Source organism: Rhyacophila brunnea, unplaced genomic scaffold (genome assembly GCF_057557595.1).
Source record: "Rhyacophila brunnea isolate RB1 unplaced genomic scaffold, BYU_Rbru_1.0 scaffold_1, whole genome shotgun sequence".
Lineage (NCBI taxonomy): Eukaryota > Metazoa > Arthropoda > Insecta > Trichoptera > Rhyacophilidae > Rhyacophila > Rhyacophila brunnea.
In genome coordinates, this window is record NW_028232751.1 from 37200286 (window position 1) to 37217150 (window position 16865).

The 16865-nt window shown below is 33.3% G+C and overlaps 1 protein-coding gene across 1 annotated transcript in view; it reads right to left on the bottom strand.

Annotated features, from left to right (window-relative positions):
• The window catches only part of LOC147079730 (fibulin-5-like), a 47634-nt gene that overhangs the window by 23267 nt on the left and 7502 nt on the right, over positions 1-16865 (bottom strand). Inside the window, exons 2-7 of the mRNA XM_085945037.1 lie at positions 12010-12091; positions 7876-7948; positions 5956-6054; positions 3681-3864; positions 1721-1795; positions 354-395 (exon numbers count right to left, since the gene is read on the bottom strand). Of these exons, the coding sequence (XP_085801163.1) occupies positions 354-395; positions 1721-1795; positions 3681-3864; positions 5956-5958 (304 nt within the window). The 5' untranslated portion in view covers positions 5959-6054; positions 7876-7948; positions 12010-12091. The remainder of the gene's footprint in view (positions 1-353; positions 396-1720; positions 1796-3680; positions 3865-5955; positions 6055-7875; positions 7949-12009; positions 12092-16865) is intronic.

Below are 16865 nucleotides of genomic sequence, written 5' to 3' on the forward strand. Positions count from 1 at the left end.
CCATTATAAATTTTAACATAATAAAGATACAATACTATTGGAAGAGACTAATGGGGAGGTGCACAGATGTTGCTATTGAGGTAACCTATTTTTCGATAGTTTACGCCCACAATGGTTGAGCAGTTACCGCATCGGCTTATAATGTGTCTGATAACCGAACAATCGGTGGTTCGAATCCAATCGAGTGCGTTTTTTTCGTGTGAAAAAATAAATTATGTGTTACATGTCACACGCCAAAAATACACCTCTGATGATCTGATTTCCCAAGCCCGCTAAAAGAAGTATAACTTCAAAAAATAGTTAATTAGATGACGGTGATGATGATAAATTCAATTAATAATCAGGTTTATTACCTTCTTCCTCGGCTTCTGTAGGAGTTGTGGGTTCTTTCGTATCTGCTTGGAATTAGAAAAACATATTCTTTTAATAATACTATTACCTAATGCTCTAAAATATCTTGGATAACACACTAATCTAATATTTAAACGCCACTTTGTTAATTTTTTAACACTTTCACTTTGATTTATGCACTACCAATTTATCTACCATTTGAATTGGACACAATATTAGAATACTATTTGATAGTTTCAGAGATATGCCAAGTTTAAAATCATGTTTTCTATACATTTCGATAGTTTTCTCGACATTTAAAGTCACACTCTCATAATATGTTGTTGTTTATAACATAAAATATACTTTTTTCCTTCATAATTACTATCCTACGATGATTAATTGAAATCTAATAAGGTTACAATTGATTTACAATGGTTATTATAGGGTGAAAAAGTTTAAAACTCAATACAAAACTACATTTATTTTATCATTCACTTTCTCCACCCTAAAATAATAATCACTGGGTGCATCATTTGGACTGCAACAATTTTTTTTTGTTTTTTGAGATATAAAATAAACATTTGGTGAATATATTATTATTATTTTACCTTTATATTAATTTTTAATTGAAGCACCCAATATCAAAGTGGACCAAATGCACTTTTCAGCGTTATTTACATTTTAATGCCAAAAAGTTCTTTATATCAATAATATCTACCATTCTTAGATATTTCGTGCATCAAAAACGGCCAGAACCTATGCTAAATCGACATTTAAAATGAAAATTAAATTTTGTCAGCCATACATATTTGTTTTCATTGAACTAAGACTACAATATGCAGATATTATTGGTTAGATTTTTAAAATTAATTAAGCCCTGCGTAAACCAAGCCTAAATTAGATAATAGTCAAAAAATAGTTGACTGTCTATAAAATATTTAAAATTTGCCATTAAATCACACATAGTTTTAGATATTTTATAGATAGAATAATATTTTGTAAGCTCTTATGGTTTGGTTTTTTTAGGCAGGGCTTAATGAATTAAAAAAAAACCAACACCACCTGTACTTAATATGTATTTTTAATTTAACAAAAACAAATAAATATGACTGAAAAAGTGTAGGTACACTATTTTTATCGGCTTGCCCATATCATGTCTAGATTACTATGGTTTGGTATAATAGGCAGGGTTTAATTGGTTTTTAAAAACTAACCAACACTATCTGCAAATTGGTACACTATTTAAATCGGATTTTAACATCCTACCTCCACCCTTCGCCACTGTTGTGGAGGATATGGTGGATGAAAAGCATGTGCTGCTATTTTTCGCTGTATAATTTGATAACGTCTTCAACACTAATTTAGACATACTAAAAGTTATGCATACCATAGTTGTTGTTATAATCATCGTCGCTGATGACATTTTCCTCACTGTCACTATAGTCGCGATCTTCCTTTGATTCTAAAAAATAATTATATTGTTATAAACGTAGTTTATATCCATATATAATAGATTGATAAACCTACAAGGTTAAACTTATACTCTGATGCTAAAATGAAATGAAATTCACCTGTACAAAACACTGATAAGACCAGTTGTCATGTACGACTCGGAAACCTGACAATCTGTGGTACCATCAGACCTGTCAGTGACACATGGTGAGCCCATACATCAATTCATCAAATTCACGCATCTTAAATGTCTGGAGCATGTATATAGGATGGATGAGTGAATCGTGGCAAAGAAACTGATATTTGAAAGGCAAACGAAAAGCTGGTTGACCCATATGTGATAGAGGGATAGTCAGACTCTGACTAAATGATCTTGAGACTACAGAACCGGTTTTAGCCAGATATGCATTGAGACTGATGGTGTTAGACGCCAATACCCACATAGAATTATTATTGTACCAGAAAGAAGATAAAGAGTTAATTCCAAAATTATATCACAGTAACTATATTTATGTTAATTAAGAAGCCAGAGATGGACGAGTGGTAATGCACCCGCATATGAAGTCATGCATCTCGGGTTTGAACCCCAGGCCTGCCAAATTCACATGTTGTTTTTTAATGTATGTTTGGACCCAGAGCTTATAACAATGTTACAGTTACTGTCCGACAAGAAGATCTAGGCAATAACCGGAAGTCGCTGGAGTCGAAGTGCGATTAACTAAATAGGAGGGGCTTGTTAGTTCACAGTTTTAACACGTGGACAACTCGTCGATAACTGGAAGTCGTTGCAGTCAAAGTGCGGTTAAAAGTAGGAGGGGCTTATTAGTTCACAGTTTTAACACGTTGACAAGAAGATCTTGTTCGACGATAGTGGAATATTTATTGCAGACATGACTATCAATCGTAGGTATGGTGAACCTTTTTCATTTTGGGTGACATTAAATTGCAATAACTATTAGGTACCTATGTCCAAGAATGGTGTTATTTAATTCGGACCTCGTGAAAAGAAATGTTTCCCATCAATGATTTAAATCTCATTTTTTTTTTTGACCATGTCCGATCTTGACATGATCATATGGGCCTTCACAGAGTAGAGGTTTGTATTATCAGATTTTGTTTTTTACGAGAAATGGATGTCAGCCACTTGCTCAACCTGTTAGGTCCATACCCTGACTCACACACAAATTGAAAAACAAAATGTGTACTTGTCACACCCAGGATTCGAGCCTGGAACCCACGGCGTTATAGTCCAAGGCTTAAGCCGCGTGGCCACCGTGGGTGCTTTGCTTCTCATAGGGCACTTTAAAATTGTTAAAACATGGGTATTGCAGAGTGAAACGTTAAGCGTTATTTGAAGGCAAAAAGATGTTGATTAATGCATCATATTATTATTAAAAGTGATGTAATGTGGATATTATACTTTTTCCTGATATTTCATATGTCATTTCCAATTCACATTATTTGTTTTCAAAATACTCTATATGTCACCTTAAGTTACATGCATGCCATAGCCACTCCTGTGGGTCTATTCTACACTTATCGACCACTAAAGTGATAAAATGATAAATATTATCAAACTTAGGGTAGGTTTGTATCAACGTATTAGAACTTATTTTAACAATTACAATAAATTGGTTGTAATTGTTGCAATAAGTGCTATATTTTAACAGCAGCAAGAGAGGTGCTGTTAAAATATAGCACTTATTCCAACAATTACAACCTACTTATTGTAATTGTTACAATATGTGCTAATACTTTGGTACAAACCTACCCTAAGTTTGATAATATTTATCACTTTATCACTATATAGCGGTCGATAAGTATAGAATAGACCCACTGATATATTATATAGATAAATTTTTATTTAAAAAAAATTAGATATACATATTATTTACCAATGGATTCTTCAGAAGACTTCTCTTTTTCTTTCAGCTTTGTCTCTTTATCTTTTGAGCTAACAGTGGTAGTTTTTTCATCATTGTTTAAAAAATCAAACCAGCGTAGCTGAGGTTTTCGGAAGTCCATTTCATTCTTCTTCATTGTTCTTGGGGTCACAATTTCTTGTGGCTTCATCGTTGCCTGTAGGTAATATTTTAATTTTAATTAATTACACTTGAACCTCAATTATCCAGACTAATTAGGAATAAAAATAGACCTATTTATCGAAAAAAATAATAAATAACTCTTTTATTTCCGAATTTAACTTATATAGCAATTTTGAAGTAATTTTTAATATCATACATTTTTCTTATATATTTATACGTTCTTGCTTATAATGGTGTATATCCAATATCTATAATAATCAATGGATTGACGGACTTATTTTACTTTCAAAAAAATTATTGCAATCATGGTCCATATACCCAAATATTATTATTTGTGCTAATTAGTATAGCGGTTCATATTTTTGGCTTATTTATATAAAATCTAATAGTAAGTACACACGCACATTCTTGCTCGATGGTTTTACGTTCATTCCTATATGTCTCAACGTGTGTACCATCTGGCTCGATGGTTTTTTGTTCGACATCAAGCAAATTGCACTATCCGAAAAAGATTAAGGGTCCGTAATTCTTTCTCGATGCAGTTTGAGTGAGGGAGTGAGGACGCACCGGCAAGGCTCGTGTGGCCTGGCTCTCACTCGTGGTCGAAGTCGTGGTGGTGTGACAATGGCCTCACAGCGTCTTGTGTCAAGTTGCTCGACTGTGTGGACGCAACGACGAGCATGCTTCCAAGTCAACATGCTCGATCGAGCAAAACCGTCGAGCAAGAACTTACGTGGGTATTAATTAGGCTTGAGACATTATTTGAAGGGGTGTAAACAAAAAAGTCAACTAAAAACAAATGGTAAAATTTGTGTAAACGATAAGAATGAAAAATGTCAGCAACAATGGACAATAGCATTCGAGCTAAAATGACGAATGACTAATAATACCGCATGCTTATCCCTCACCGCCTTGGGCACTACAGACATAGGTATTAAATATAAATTCACACATGCGTCTGCACTCTAATTGTCTATTTAAATGGTTTCCATGTAAATATTTCACACATAAATTGCGGAAAATGAAAACGTGAAATCAGGTAGGTATGTATTAATTGTTATACTAAATGAAATGGGGCTGCAGAAACTTCACGCATTAATAAAATTGCACAAAGATTTAATAAGTGAAGCGAATCTGATGTGTAGCGACCATTTCTTAAATTGGCAACAATATAAATCGTCCAACCACACCCCGCCCCGGGAATCAGTATTGATTCGATAGCCGGCACCACTGCATGTTAAGTCTTATATCGCATGATCCGCAGTATCTCATTGATGACACTACCATCACAACTTTCGTTTGGTCGTCTAGTGTCTAATCTCATCGCTCATGTGGATAACCTGCTGTTGCTGGTTGAAGCGAATAGCGGGGCGAACATCGAGAGTGCTGTCGGCGAAGCCTTAAAATAAATTGTGGCTTGGTATCAGTATAGTTAATTTTCCAACTAACTAATCATAGGATCGCTGCCTACGCTGCCAGCTTATGGTACATGCGTATCCTCGAAAGTGTTAAAATTAGAAATATTCTCTTAAGCTTAGATAATTGTTTTTAAAACACCTGCAGGGCTATTCCAACATGGTAACACGTTTCCGTTATTTTTCTCCAAGATCCAAAATAACACAGATATCAAATGGAGCAATTTCATATAGAAGGTGGTTATCTACAATAATTGGTAACAAAGTGATAAGCGAATATTTAAGTTGGTACACATGTCGTGTGAACCGCATATCTTTTTTTATAGAGCTCGGCAAACTTCGCCTGGACATGTGTGGAGCTTCATGCATGCGTATCTAATAGCGCTAGTAACTTACAAAATCGCTGCATCTCAATTCTCAATATACATTTTTCGACATTCTATCTCACTCTAAACCAGTTAACGCAGTCATCTCAACTCGCGTTTAAAAAGATCACACCTGACAGTTCATATTCCGGGATAATTTTAGCTGTCAGAATACGACATATCATATTTATCACCTTTTTTTATTGATTTTGGAGTTATGTGATATGTTAGAATAGTTCTGATGGGCCGGGCATGCAGGGTGTGGAATTGTCCTTAACTAACATTTTTTTAAATCTTAAAATTATGGGTTATCTATCTTGTGTCATATAATTTTTTATTACTCACCATACAACAAACATATTGTGTAGTTCCTTTTTTCCCACAAAAGTCTTCTTTGCCAAACACTGTTCGTCGTAATCCTTCTTTGCAATCGTCATGGCATATCTGCAATGAAACGAATCTCACAATAATGGATATAATAGGACATGGACAATCATGGCCCCCACAATGGTGGGGTTGACAGGGCTCTATCCTGGAGGCCCGGCATGGCAGGTTATAAACAGAAGACAAAAGCGACTTTATAAAATGAATACTTGTTATTATTAAGGCTCTAAGTACCAAAAAGCAGTATTGCCTGTGGTTACAAAATACTGAGTCATTGAAGTAAAATTGCATGAAGCAGACCTTTTGAATAATGTGGTTTCACAGTGTGAAGCAATCTTGGCAGCTTCCATAATTTTAGGAATTAAGAACTTGCGAGTGTCAACACACTGTCGTCAGCCATTTTATATTGAATGCCGTTGACCACTGCAGTGGTACTTACACCATTATAAATAAAACACGCCAACGGACTTACAACATAATCAGATTTAAATATTTTGCTGTATATTTTTGACTTGCTTGAGGCACTTAGACCATAGTTGACCGTTATTGACGTTGGTATGTAGAACATTTTTCTAAAAAAAATGTCAGTTTTAATTTTTTTGGTACTTAGCGCCTTAATTAATACACGTATTCAAATATTGATTTGTCTATCCTGTAACCATTCAATAAACGGTCCATTTTATAGGTACAGTAAACTCCCGATTATCCGTGCACGATACGGTGTACACAACGATATAATAGCTCTTAGGAAAATTCGAACTGATATTAGAAAATCATTAAAAGATTCCTGCAAACAAACCAAAATCACAGATTATATTAATAAAAAATGAGTATTAAACATGTTTACTTTAGAAATGTATAATAATATAGTATTTTAAAAGAAAAAGCAATAGATCGGATTATCCATGTTTTTCGTTTGCGTCTGTGCCGCCTATCCCTACCATTAACCCGGATAATCGGGAGTTTACTGTAAATTACAAAATAATATTAGGTAGACATTTCATAATGACACATAATTTGTCAAGTAGTCTACCTTTAAATCAGAGTTTCCAATTGCTGATCAATAATGTTTGTTTATTTAAAATTTATTTGTATTTAAATATATATTCAAGATAAGACATGTATAAAGCTCAAATTACATTGGCAGATTGGATCTAGCCCGATCGTCTGCCACGATTGCCAAAATCTATTACCTATGGTTTTTCGGGATCGTGAGCAAATTGGAAGCAATCCTATATCCGTCTGCTGCGATTCATCCAGATTTTATCAAAGGTTGCTGAGAACGTACCAAAATATCCAAAGCTACGGCCCGCTTGCTAGTTTCGCCGACGTAGATGGCCGGTCATTCTGAATTCATCGCTTCGATTATCTCACAATATCTCACACTAGCTCACTAAACACCGAGATGGCGAAGAATATTGAAACTGTCTGGTCTAGCGCTGATCACTCTTAATTGATTCGCTTGGAGATTCACGCTCGCTCGGTAGTTATCCATTATGTAAATATTATAAATTAATAATAAGTATACAAACTTTTTATTTGTCAAATGGCCGCGACCGCATAAAATATATTTATGGTTCTGTTTGACATCTGAGTTTTGACGTAAAATTGCGAGGGAAAACTGTTCAGTGTAGCCACCAATCAAACGAAGAAATAATTTTCGGTCAACTTATATTTTTAATAATAGCAACACTATGTTTATTTTAAGCCAATCAAAAGCAAGTACCAACGCGCAAGAACATTGGTCACGTCGGTCGGCGTTGATCGTTGGATCGGGTTGGATCTGTGCGTCTGCCAGTGTAATTAGGCCTTAACAATGCGACAAAAAGAAAATAAATATTTCATTGAAAATGTTCTTTTTACATAAAAATTACAACTTACTTTGGGATCGTCTGTACAATTGTGTACTTTCAAAGCTTGTTGAACGTCATTCTCACATTTTTCCCTTAACACTCTGAAATATTATTATAAAAACAAAATAATTTGAAATATAGGTATAGTAATTATTAATGTTGTGCATAAACCTAAATAGTTATAGCATGTAATTGTGATTTGCAAAATTAGCAATTGGTCCTTGTAGTAGGTAGTCATTGTATAGGTCAGCGTTTTCCAAGCTGGGAGGCGCGAAAAGTTTACACAATTAATGTACAAGTAGCCACAGGTTTGCAGTTTGCAAATGCATAGTTTATAAAACGGCCTCTGGTTATAAACTACATAAAAAAACAGTCCTATAAAAGGTTGTTTGCAAACCTGTCTAAAAATATGGAGACTAATTTTATAATACCTCACTTTTATAATACTATTGTGAAGCGCGCTGGCTATCTCGTGAAAAAATGAAATAAAGATCAAATCATAATGTTGAAATTTGAGGCAAATTTGTTTAGGAACGATAATTTTGTTATTAAACTTGCCTATTTGGTTGAAATAAATCAATCCAAGGACCACTAATGCATTCAATGATTTCTTTTATTTTGTTAACTGTCAATTCATGGTGGAACTGCATTGTATTGTTGTTTTTATTTAATAGAACACAATTTTTATGTAGTACTTTAAAGTGGACATTCAATGATTATTTAAAAAAACAAAGTGAAGGTATTCATAAAACTTGGAGCTTTGGAAATCAAAATTACAAAAAAATAAGTTCGCAATGTTTCCACTTTTAAACGATTTCTGCGTTAGATATATTGAAGCAAACAAAACTTCAGTTCTTGGTTAGTTTGCTAATGCACTTTTCACATTATTTTATTAATAGTATAAAAAGTCGCCAGCGGCACTGCTTTGTTTCAGAGCTATTAAATATTTTAAATATGTGGTTGTGCGTTGCAATTTGATGTGATACCTATATGATGATTGATATACTTAAATGATAACTCCCATGTATCATTTCGGGAACACTACATTAGAGCACCACACTGCGCTTAACCTCAGCGATAGGTAGGTGGACCCGCCAAAGATCCAGGCCTGGGAGCCCACTTCAGGATGTGGGCCCCATGATAGAATCCATTTGTCAATGAACGATGATGAATTTGGATTGACTATTATTGAAATTGATTGTGCTAATAAACAAGCACATTTAAAGTGTAGCTTAACCACTGGGGAATGCCAAAAGAAATGGCGTATTTCAAAAAAACACTACCTTATTCTTAGGTCAATAATTATTATAAAGCAATCATTATTCATAGGATGTTTATCACACTTGAATGGTCAAAGACATAGCTTATAATTAGTATCTTTAGAATTATCTTCAAATGTGTTAATCTTGCCGATTTTTTGAATAATACAATGCCTAATTCTTGTCAAATTTGGGATCACAGAGATTATCAATATAATTTTTTATCGTAAATATTTTACTAAAATTATCTCGTCATAAATTATACTAATGGTTTTATAAATGCGTTTAAAAATTAATAAATGTAAAAAATCTTAACACCACTGCACAGTTATGTACCGAAATATGACTATATTCTAAAACATTAGAGCGAGAGGTTTAAAAGAATACTATTTTATGTAATAAAAATACTTTATGCAGTCATTAAATGTTTAAGATAAATATAAAGGATAATAAGGCTTCAAAATTATATAAATAGATTATCTACAACGTTTAAGGTATGTCCAGGATCATGCTTTGAAAATAGAAAAAAGCACCATTTTGACCCACGCTGAGCACGTCCGCCCTTAAGTAATCGGAAAAAGGATGACTTTAAAATAAAAACTGTTTATTTATTAAGAAGGATTCCAGACGGTAAAGTTTGAAATAAGGAACATTTTGGTATAACTAACTCAATATGTCATTTTTCGAATTAGTGTCTTCTGCCAGAACAGTGACGATATTATCTCCATTTGCTTCTGACAATTTTCCAATTCTCCAATTCTCAACCCCAGTAAGCACAATAAGTGTGATCATTCATAATTCATGTCATAATTCCACCGTCAGATATGGAATATTGATACTCTAGTGTTTAATCAGATGCATCTACATGTGGCACTCAACCTCACATATTACTCACATATTATGCACTTGCTTACACAATAACATGATTTCGGGATTTACCAACTTTCGGCAGTAACTGCACGGATGTAGTTGTTTAATGAATGCACATTTTATAACCTTATTTTTGTACAACTTTGAATTAAAAAATGTTTTATGTACCTATTGATTACTTATGTACAATAAAATGTATTAAATTGCATCTCTCTTATTTTAGTAAAATAGTAGTGCGTACGAAAGTATAATATAATGTAATAATCTTTTGAATTGCATTCCTGCTTATATATTGCTACTGGGCAGACACACTTCAATACTTAATATACTTTCAATTCAGAATAAATGTCATACAGAAACAATATTATGTTAATATCAAAAAATTTAAACCCTAGAACGGGCCTACATACATCGCCTGCGAACACATAAATAGTGAATAAAACCTGTTTTATTCAGCCACGAATGGAAAATATGTGCAAACGCATTGACAAACAAGCAAGTGTGTATGTGTATACGTGATTAATTTTACCTTTTAACTCAAAATAGCGATATAATAGCGCCTGTACATGTGCATGGATTTACTTGCACCAATAGTGTGTATTTTAAACTATCACGATAATAACTGTTTACACGTAAAAATGCTGGCTGTCTCGTCAATCTCATTCTTCAAGAGTAAGCGAGACGCGATGTTGTCATTGTGTTGTACTATTTGACAGGGCGTGAAAATCGGTTAACCTTAAATTGTGTCTCTGCGCGGTGTAGTTGTTTTTTTTACCGGCAGGTTCATCACTATCAATCTACTGTGCACAGTCCGTGAAAATTCAGAAGGTTCTTAACTTTTTTGATCCATCCATGCAATCTTGCATTTTTTTGTTATGGCCGCGATAATACGCACTGTCAGCAGTAAATCCATGCACGTGTAAACGGGGTATAAAGCATGAAAATTTTGATAATGTGAACTGTCCAAATAACATATAATTTGATAGCAATACTTACAAAGGTACTGTTCGGTTATACAGAATACAGCAAAAAACGCATTTTGAAAATAGCCGATAAACTGGATTATTTGTTAGTTTGGGTCAGTTTAGGTTAGGTTAGTGATACACCCCTGTTACAGGCGGGCTTCTCCCAGTGTAAAATAATCATTAAGTAGCTATAAGTCGAAACGTAACCCTGACCTCTAGAAACGGCTTCATAAAACATCTAATCTGATTCCTTGCTCAACCACGTAAGTATTTTTTATTCATAGGTAAAGGCCTTCGTCCGGTGTGTGAAAATCGCATATTGGGCGGAGTTGTAATTAAGATAAATTTAATTTAATTTAAAAAGTAAAAATGATGATGGATGAAAGAGATAATTTTAAGACTAAATATAAGGATTCAAAAATAATAAATTTTGCCGCACTTGCCGGCTACGTCGAAATATCTGCACGCCTGCGCCGAGGTGGTCCTCGTGATTCGTCAAATCAAAATCATGCGATAAAATTTGGCCAATCACGAGAGTCCTTTTTGTAGAATGGCGTGGGTACGCGAAGTTTGAAAAAGAAAAAAAAAAGGTTAGTAAGCGTCTCTTTTCCAATAGGATAGGACCTGCGACTATAATCGTAAAAACCCAGATATAAATTTGTGAAACTAAAAATCATAAGAAAATATAAGACCACGTCACGAACACGAAAGACCGAGTTTTATTTATACTCCAACCGTTTTGTGAATCCGGGGTTCGATGGACACCTGAGCTAGCCGCTGGAACCCCGGGTATCTCATTAGGTTGGGTTAGGTTAGGTTAGGTTTGGTTAGGTTAACCTAACAAATAATCCAGTTTATCGGCTATTTTCAAATTGCGTTTTCCGGTGTATTCCATATAACCGAACAGTACCCTTAGAAATATGGACATGGGTTGAGTTTTAATAAACAAATGTATGTGTGTGGGCAATTATGTAACGGTAAAATTTTACGAACAATTTTTTTGTCAATTGAACGATGTATGTTGGCCCATACTAGGCTACATGCAATGAAAATGATTTTTTTACTTACTCTGAGTGATAATTTTCACAGTATTCTTCATTTGGTTTCTCCTCTATAATAGAATCATACTCATCAAGCAAGCCTTCCCATTCTGTAAAGATAAATAATGTCAATGTTTTTTATCATCTCCACTTCTCATTCACAAGCTCTTGCATTGTATCTATATCTCTATTCTGAAGCAAGTGACATCTCTAGTGAAAGTGCAAATTTTAAGTATAGTTAAAATTCCAGTTAGAAATGTTCTAAACCAGTGATCGCCAAACGGTCGCTCGCGGCGGCATTTTCCGTAGCTCGCGTAGGATATTTTATCATATTATTTATAAATTTGCCTCTCAAATTTTATTATTGGACTTCGAAATGAAATATTTCTCGAACTAAGTTTCAATGAAATGCTTAACAAGTTGCCGTTGTAATATAAATTTCTTGACACATTCGTCCCAACAGAAAAGTATCCAATTTTAGTTTTGCGAATTGCGCTCAAAATGAAGGCACTGTTTTGTTCTACCTACTTATGTGAAATAACGTTTTCCACTATGATGGTGGTTAAAACTAAATATATAAACAGACTCACAGATGTACATCTTGATAATTGAATTTGGATGGGAGTGACAAGGTACTTACTGAGAATTTTTTAAATTGTGGAGGAAAGTGAATGTCATTCTTTTTACTAATTATTTTTAAACTTACTCACATATTAAGATATTTTTCAATTATTATTTTGTTTATAAATACATAATTAAAGTACGCGTTTTATGTTTTATTGGAAGTCCGATGTCCTAATTTATTGTAAGTAATATAATAATATTATGTATGGTACGATATAAATAGGACAATGATAAAAAATTATAAAGAAGAAATAATATGTATAAGTAGCTCACATCATTATTGAGTTTGGAGACCACTGTTCTAAACGATAAACTATAGCAGTTACAGAGTTATTGGATGGAGATAAACAAATTATAATAATAGATCCGTAATTGAGAATATCATATTAAGAGAAAAAGTATTGATACTTGGTCCAGAAACTTGGAGTAGCACAACGTGGTATAGAGAGATGCATGCTGGGCATAACGCGAAAGGACAAAAAGAGGAATGAAAGGTCTCAAATGGAAATGGGTTGGACATATAGCTCGAAGAATGGTTAATCGTTGGACAAATTTAGTCATCCAGTGGTACCCAAGAACTACAAAATGTCCACAAGGTAGACCTAGAGGCCGCTGGAACGATGAAATGATAAAGTTCTGCGGAAGTACGCAATACACATGACTGAAAGAAGTGGAATCGGCTTGGAGAGGCCTTCATCCAGCAGTAGTTAGATACAGGCTGATGATGATGATGATGACAGGTTAAGGTGATGTCTTTACCTGCCAGAAGCAGCTAGCGGAAAAATACGAAGCTTGCAATTTGAGACATTTTTTTGATTAAATTGATTAAATTAAATTTGATCTAAATAAAAAAGATTTCAAGTTATACACTCATTTGTATTTTTATAAAAATCGATGTTTTTTAAAATAGATATAAAAAATATTAAAACTATGAATTAGTCAAAAATCTCTTAGGCGATGCTTAAAAACTTAATAAACTAAATTTTAATAATAAATATGACCATACAATTTATGTAATAATAAGATGCGTTCCGATTCAACAAAAAGGGGGGACATGCTCGTCGAAGGTCAAAATTGAGTTTTTATTGTATTTTCAAACCATGATCCTGGACACTCCTTAAACGTTGTAGATAATATATTTATATAATTTTGAAGCCTTATTATCCTTTATAGTTATTTTAAATATTTGATGACTGCATAAAGTATTTTTGTTACATAAAATAGTATTCTTTTAAACCTCTCGCTCTAATGTTTTAGAATATAGTCATATTTCGGTACATAACTGTGCAGTGGTGTTAAGATTTTTTACATTTATTAATTTTTAAACGCATTTATAAAACCATTAGTATAATTTATTACGAGATAATTTTTGTAAAATATTGACGATAAAAAATTATATTGATAATCTCTGTGATCCCAAATTTGACAAGAATTAGGCATTTTATTATTCAAAAAATCGGCAAGATTAACACATTTGAAGATGATTCTAAAGATATTTATTATAAGCTATGTCTTTGACCATTCAAGTATGATAAACATCTTATGAATAATGATTGCTTTATAATAATTATTGACCTAAGAATAAGGTAGTGTTTTTTTGAAATACGCCATTTCTTTTGTCATTCCCCAGTGGTTAAGCTACAACATACGGCCGTAGCCATAAATTGACAAACTATAATTGAAGTAGTGAGTAAAATGATATTGACGCGCGTGTTTGAACGTGTACCGTTTAAAAAAAAATAAAAAAAAATTCGGTTACGTACATGTTCAAACACGCGCGTTAACATAATTTTACATTAAAAATTAATAATTGTAAAAATTAATAAATGTAACAATGTAACTGAACAGTTATGTACCGAAATATGACTATATTCTAAAACATTAGAGCGAGAGGTTTAAAAGAATACTATTTTATGTAACAAAAATACTTTATGCAGTCATCAAATGTTTAAAATAACTATAAAGGATAATAAGGCTTCAAAATTATATAAATAGATTATCTACAACGTTTAAGGAGTGTCCAGGATCATGGTTTGAAAATACAATAAAAACTCAATTTTGACCTTCGACGAGCATGTCCCATTTTTCTTTTTCATGTTTTTAAATACATATTTATTAGGTATACAGTTGAAATTGATTGTAAAATATCAAAAAAATGTCTCAAATTGCAAGCTTCGTATTTTTCCGCTAGATGCCTCTGGTAGGTAAAGACATCGCCTTGTCTGACAGTATCTATCAATTTTATGTATTTACTGTATAATTCTATCGATTTTGAAATAAATAGCATTTTAATTAGATGTAATATTAATGATTCTAAGAATAACTGAAACATGAAGATCACAAAGTGTATATTAACTGAATTTTTTTTATAATTTAATGGACTGGGTGAACTAAGGTGACATCACAGTAATGGAAGTGTTAACGTGCTATCGTACTGGCGGCGAAGGGTGGAGGTAGGCTGTTAAGATCCAACATAAATAGCGCACACTAAACTTTGTCACTCAAACGTATTTGTTTTCATTGAAATAAGACTGAGATGGTGTTGGTTAGTTTTTAAAATTCAATTAAATCCTGCGAAAACCAAGCCATAGTAGATAATAGTCAACAAATGTTCATTCATCTATAAAATATCTAAAATTATTTATTTATTTATAAAAAAGAGTATTATGGCATTACAGCTATTGGCCAATGCGCCATAATACATAATAAATACAAATGTATAAAAATATCTTAATTACAAATAACAATAAAAAGACAGCATGTGTAAATATTAATGAAATATGATAATTTATACAATTATAAATTTAACCTATTTAATACGTCCACAAACATTATATAGTTAATAAAAAACAAATCAACCTTTATGGTGCCATCAAATAAGCTAATTGCATGATACACAGCATCGTGAAACATAACATCAGTCCTGCGACGAGGTATCTTGAAGACCGTGGAGCTACGAGTGATATTGGTGGGAACATGAAAATTAATATTTACCAGTATATACGGATTGTAAATGAACCCACGAAGAAGTAAAAAGAAATGCTTTAAAAGAACAATCACTCTTCGGGTAGACAGGGATTGCATTGATAGCATACCCAGAAGAAAACGAGTCGGGAAATTCATTTTATTGTCATTATCATAAGGAAAGAACCCGTATGTTCTTAAGTAGAGAAATCTAAGAAATCTATTGTGGACTCGATCCAACTTAATTGTGTGGATGGACCTATTAGGACTCCAAATAATGCTGGCATATTCAAGAATACTCAACACAAATGATACGTATAATGTACGTAGCACTCGGACGTTTTCGAATGATTTTGAAACCCTCATAACAAAACCAAGCATTTTGCTAGATCTAGTACTGATGTTAAGAATATGCTGATTGAAAGTGAACTTTACATCATACAATACACCCAATTCTTTTATCTCCGTTACCCTACTCAATATTATACCAGACAATGTGTATGGGAACAATAAGGTGTGCCTTGAACGACTGAATGAAATAATGTTACATTTGGAGGTAGCGAATTCAAGTTTATTCAAGATAGACCATTGCGAGATAGCATCTGGGTCAGACTGCATCATCGCACAGCATAATGGGGTTTCAATAGTTCGAAAAAGTTTAAGATCATCTACGAATAGCAAACAAGAAGAATTGGTTATAACTTTGACAATATCATCAAAAAATATTAAAAACAAAATTGGGCCAAGATTTGAACCTTGAGGAACACCAGAGTTTGTTCTAAAAATCCGCGATTCATTCCAATGGTAATCAACAAATTGACGGCGATTTTTCAAATAAGAAGCAAAAAAACATATTATACTATATGACGCGCCCAATGTACAAAGCTTTTGTAATAAAATATTGTGATCAACACGATCAAATGCCTTGGAAATATCTGTGTACACAGAATCAACTTGAATTGACTTATCCATAGAATTTGAAATAAAATTATTATACACTATAAGATTTGTTACTGTGGACCGCCTAAGTCGAAAACCATGCTGCGAATCGGAGAGGCGAGAGTCTATTTGACAGTTGATGTGTATATGTAATATCGATTGAAATAATTTACATGGAGCCGAAAGAACTGCTATTGGCCTATAGTTAGAGATCTCTGATCTAGATCCCTTTTTATGAAGCGGCCTTAGGCGGGTTATTTTCCATGCATCAGGAAAAGTGCTGGATGCTATGATTAAATTAAATATATGTTTAAGCGGAAAGGATATATGTTGGTAACAGCCCTTAACAACATAAGG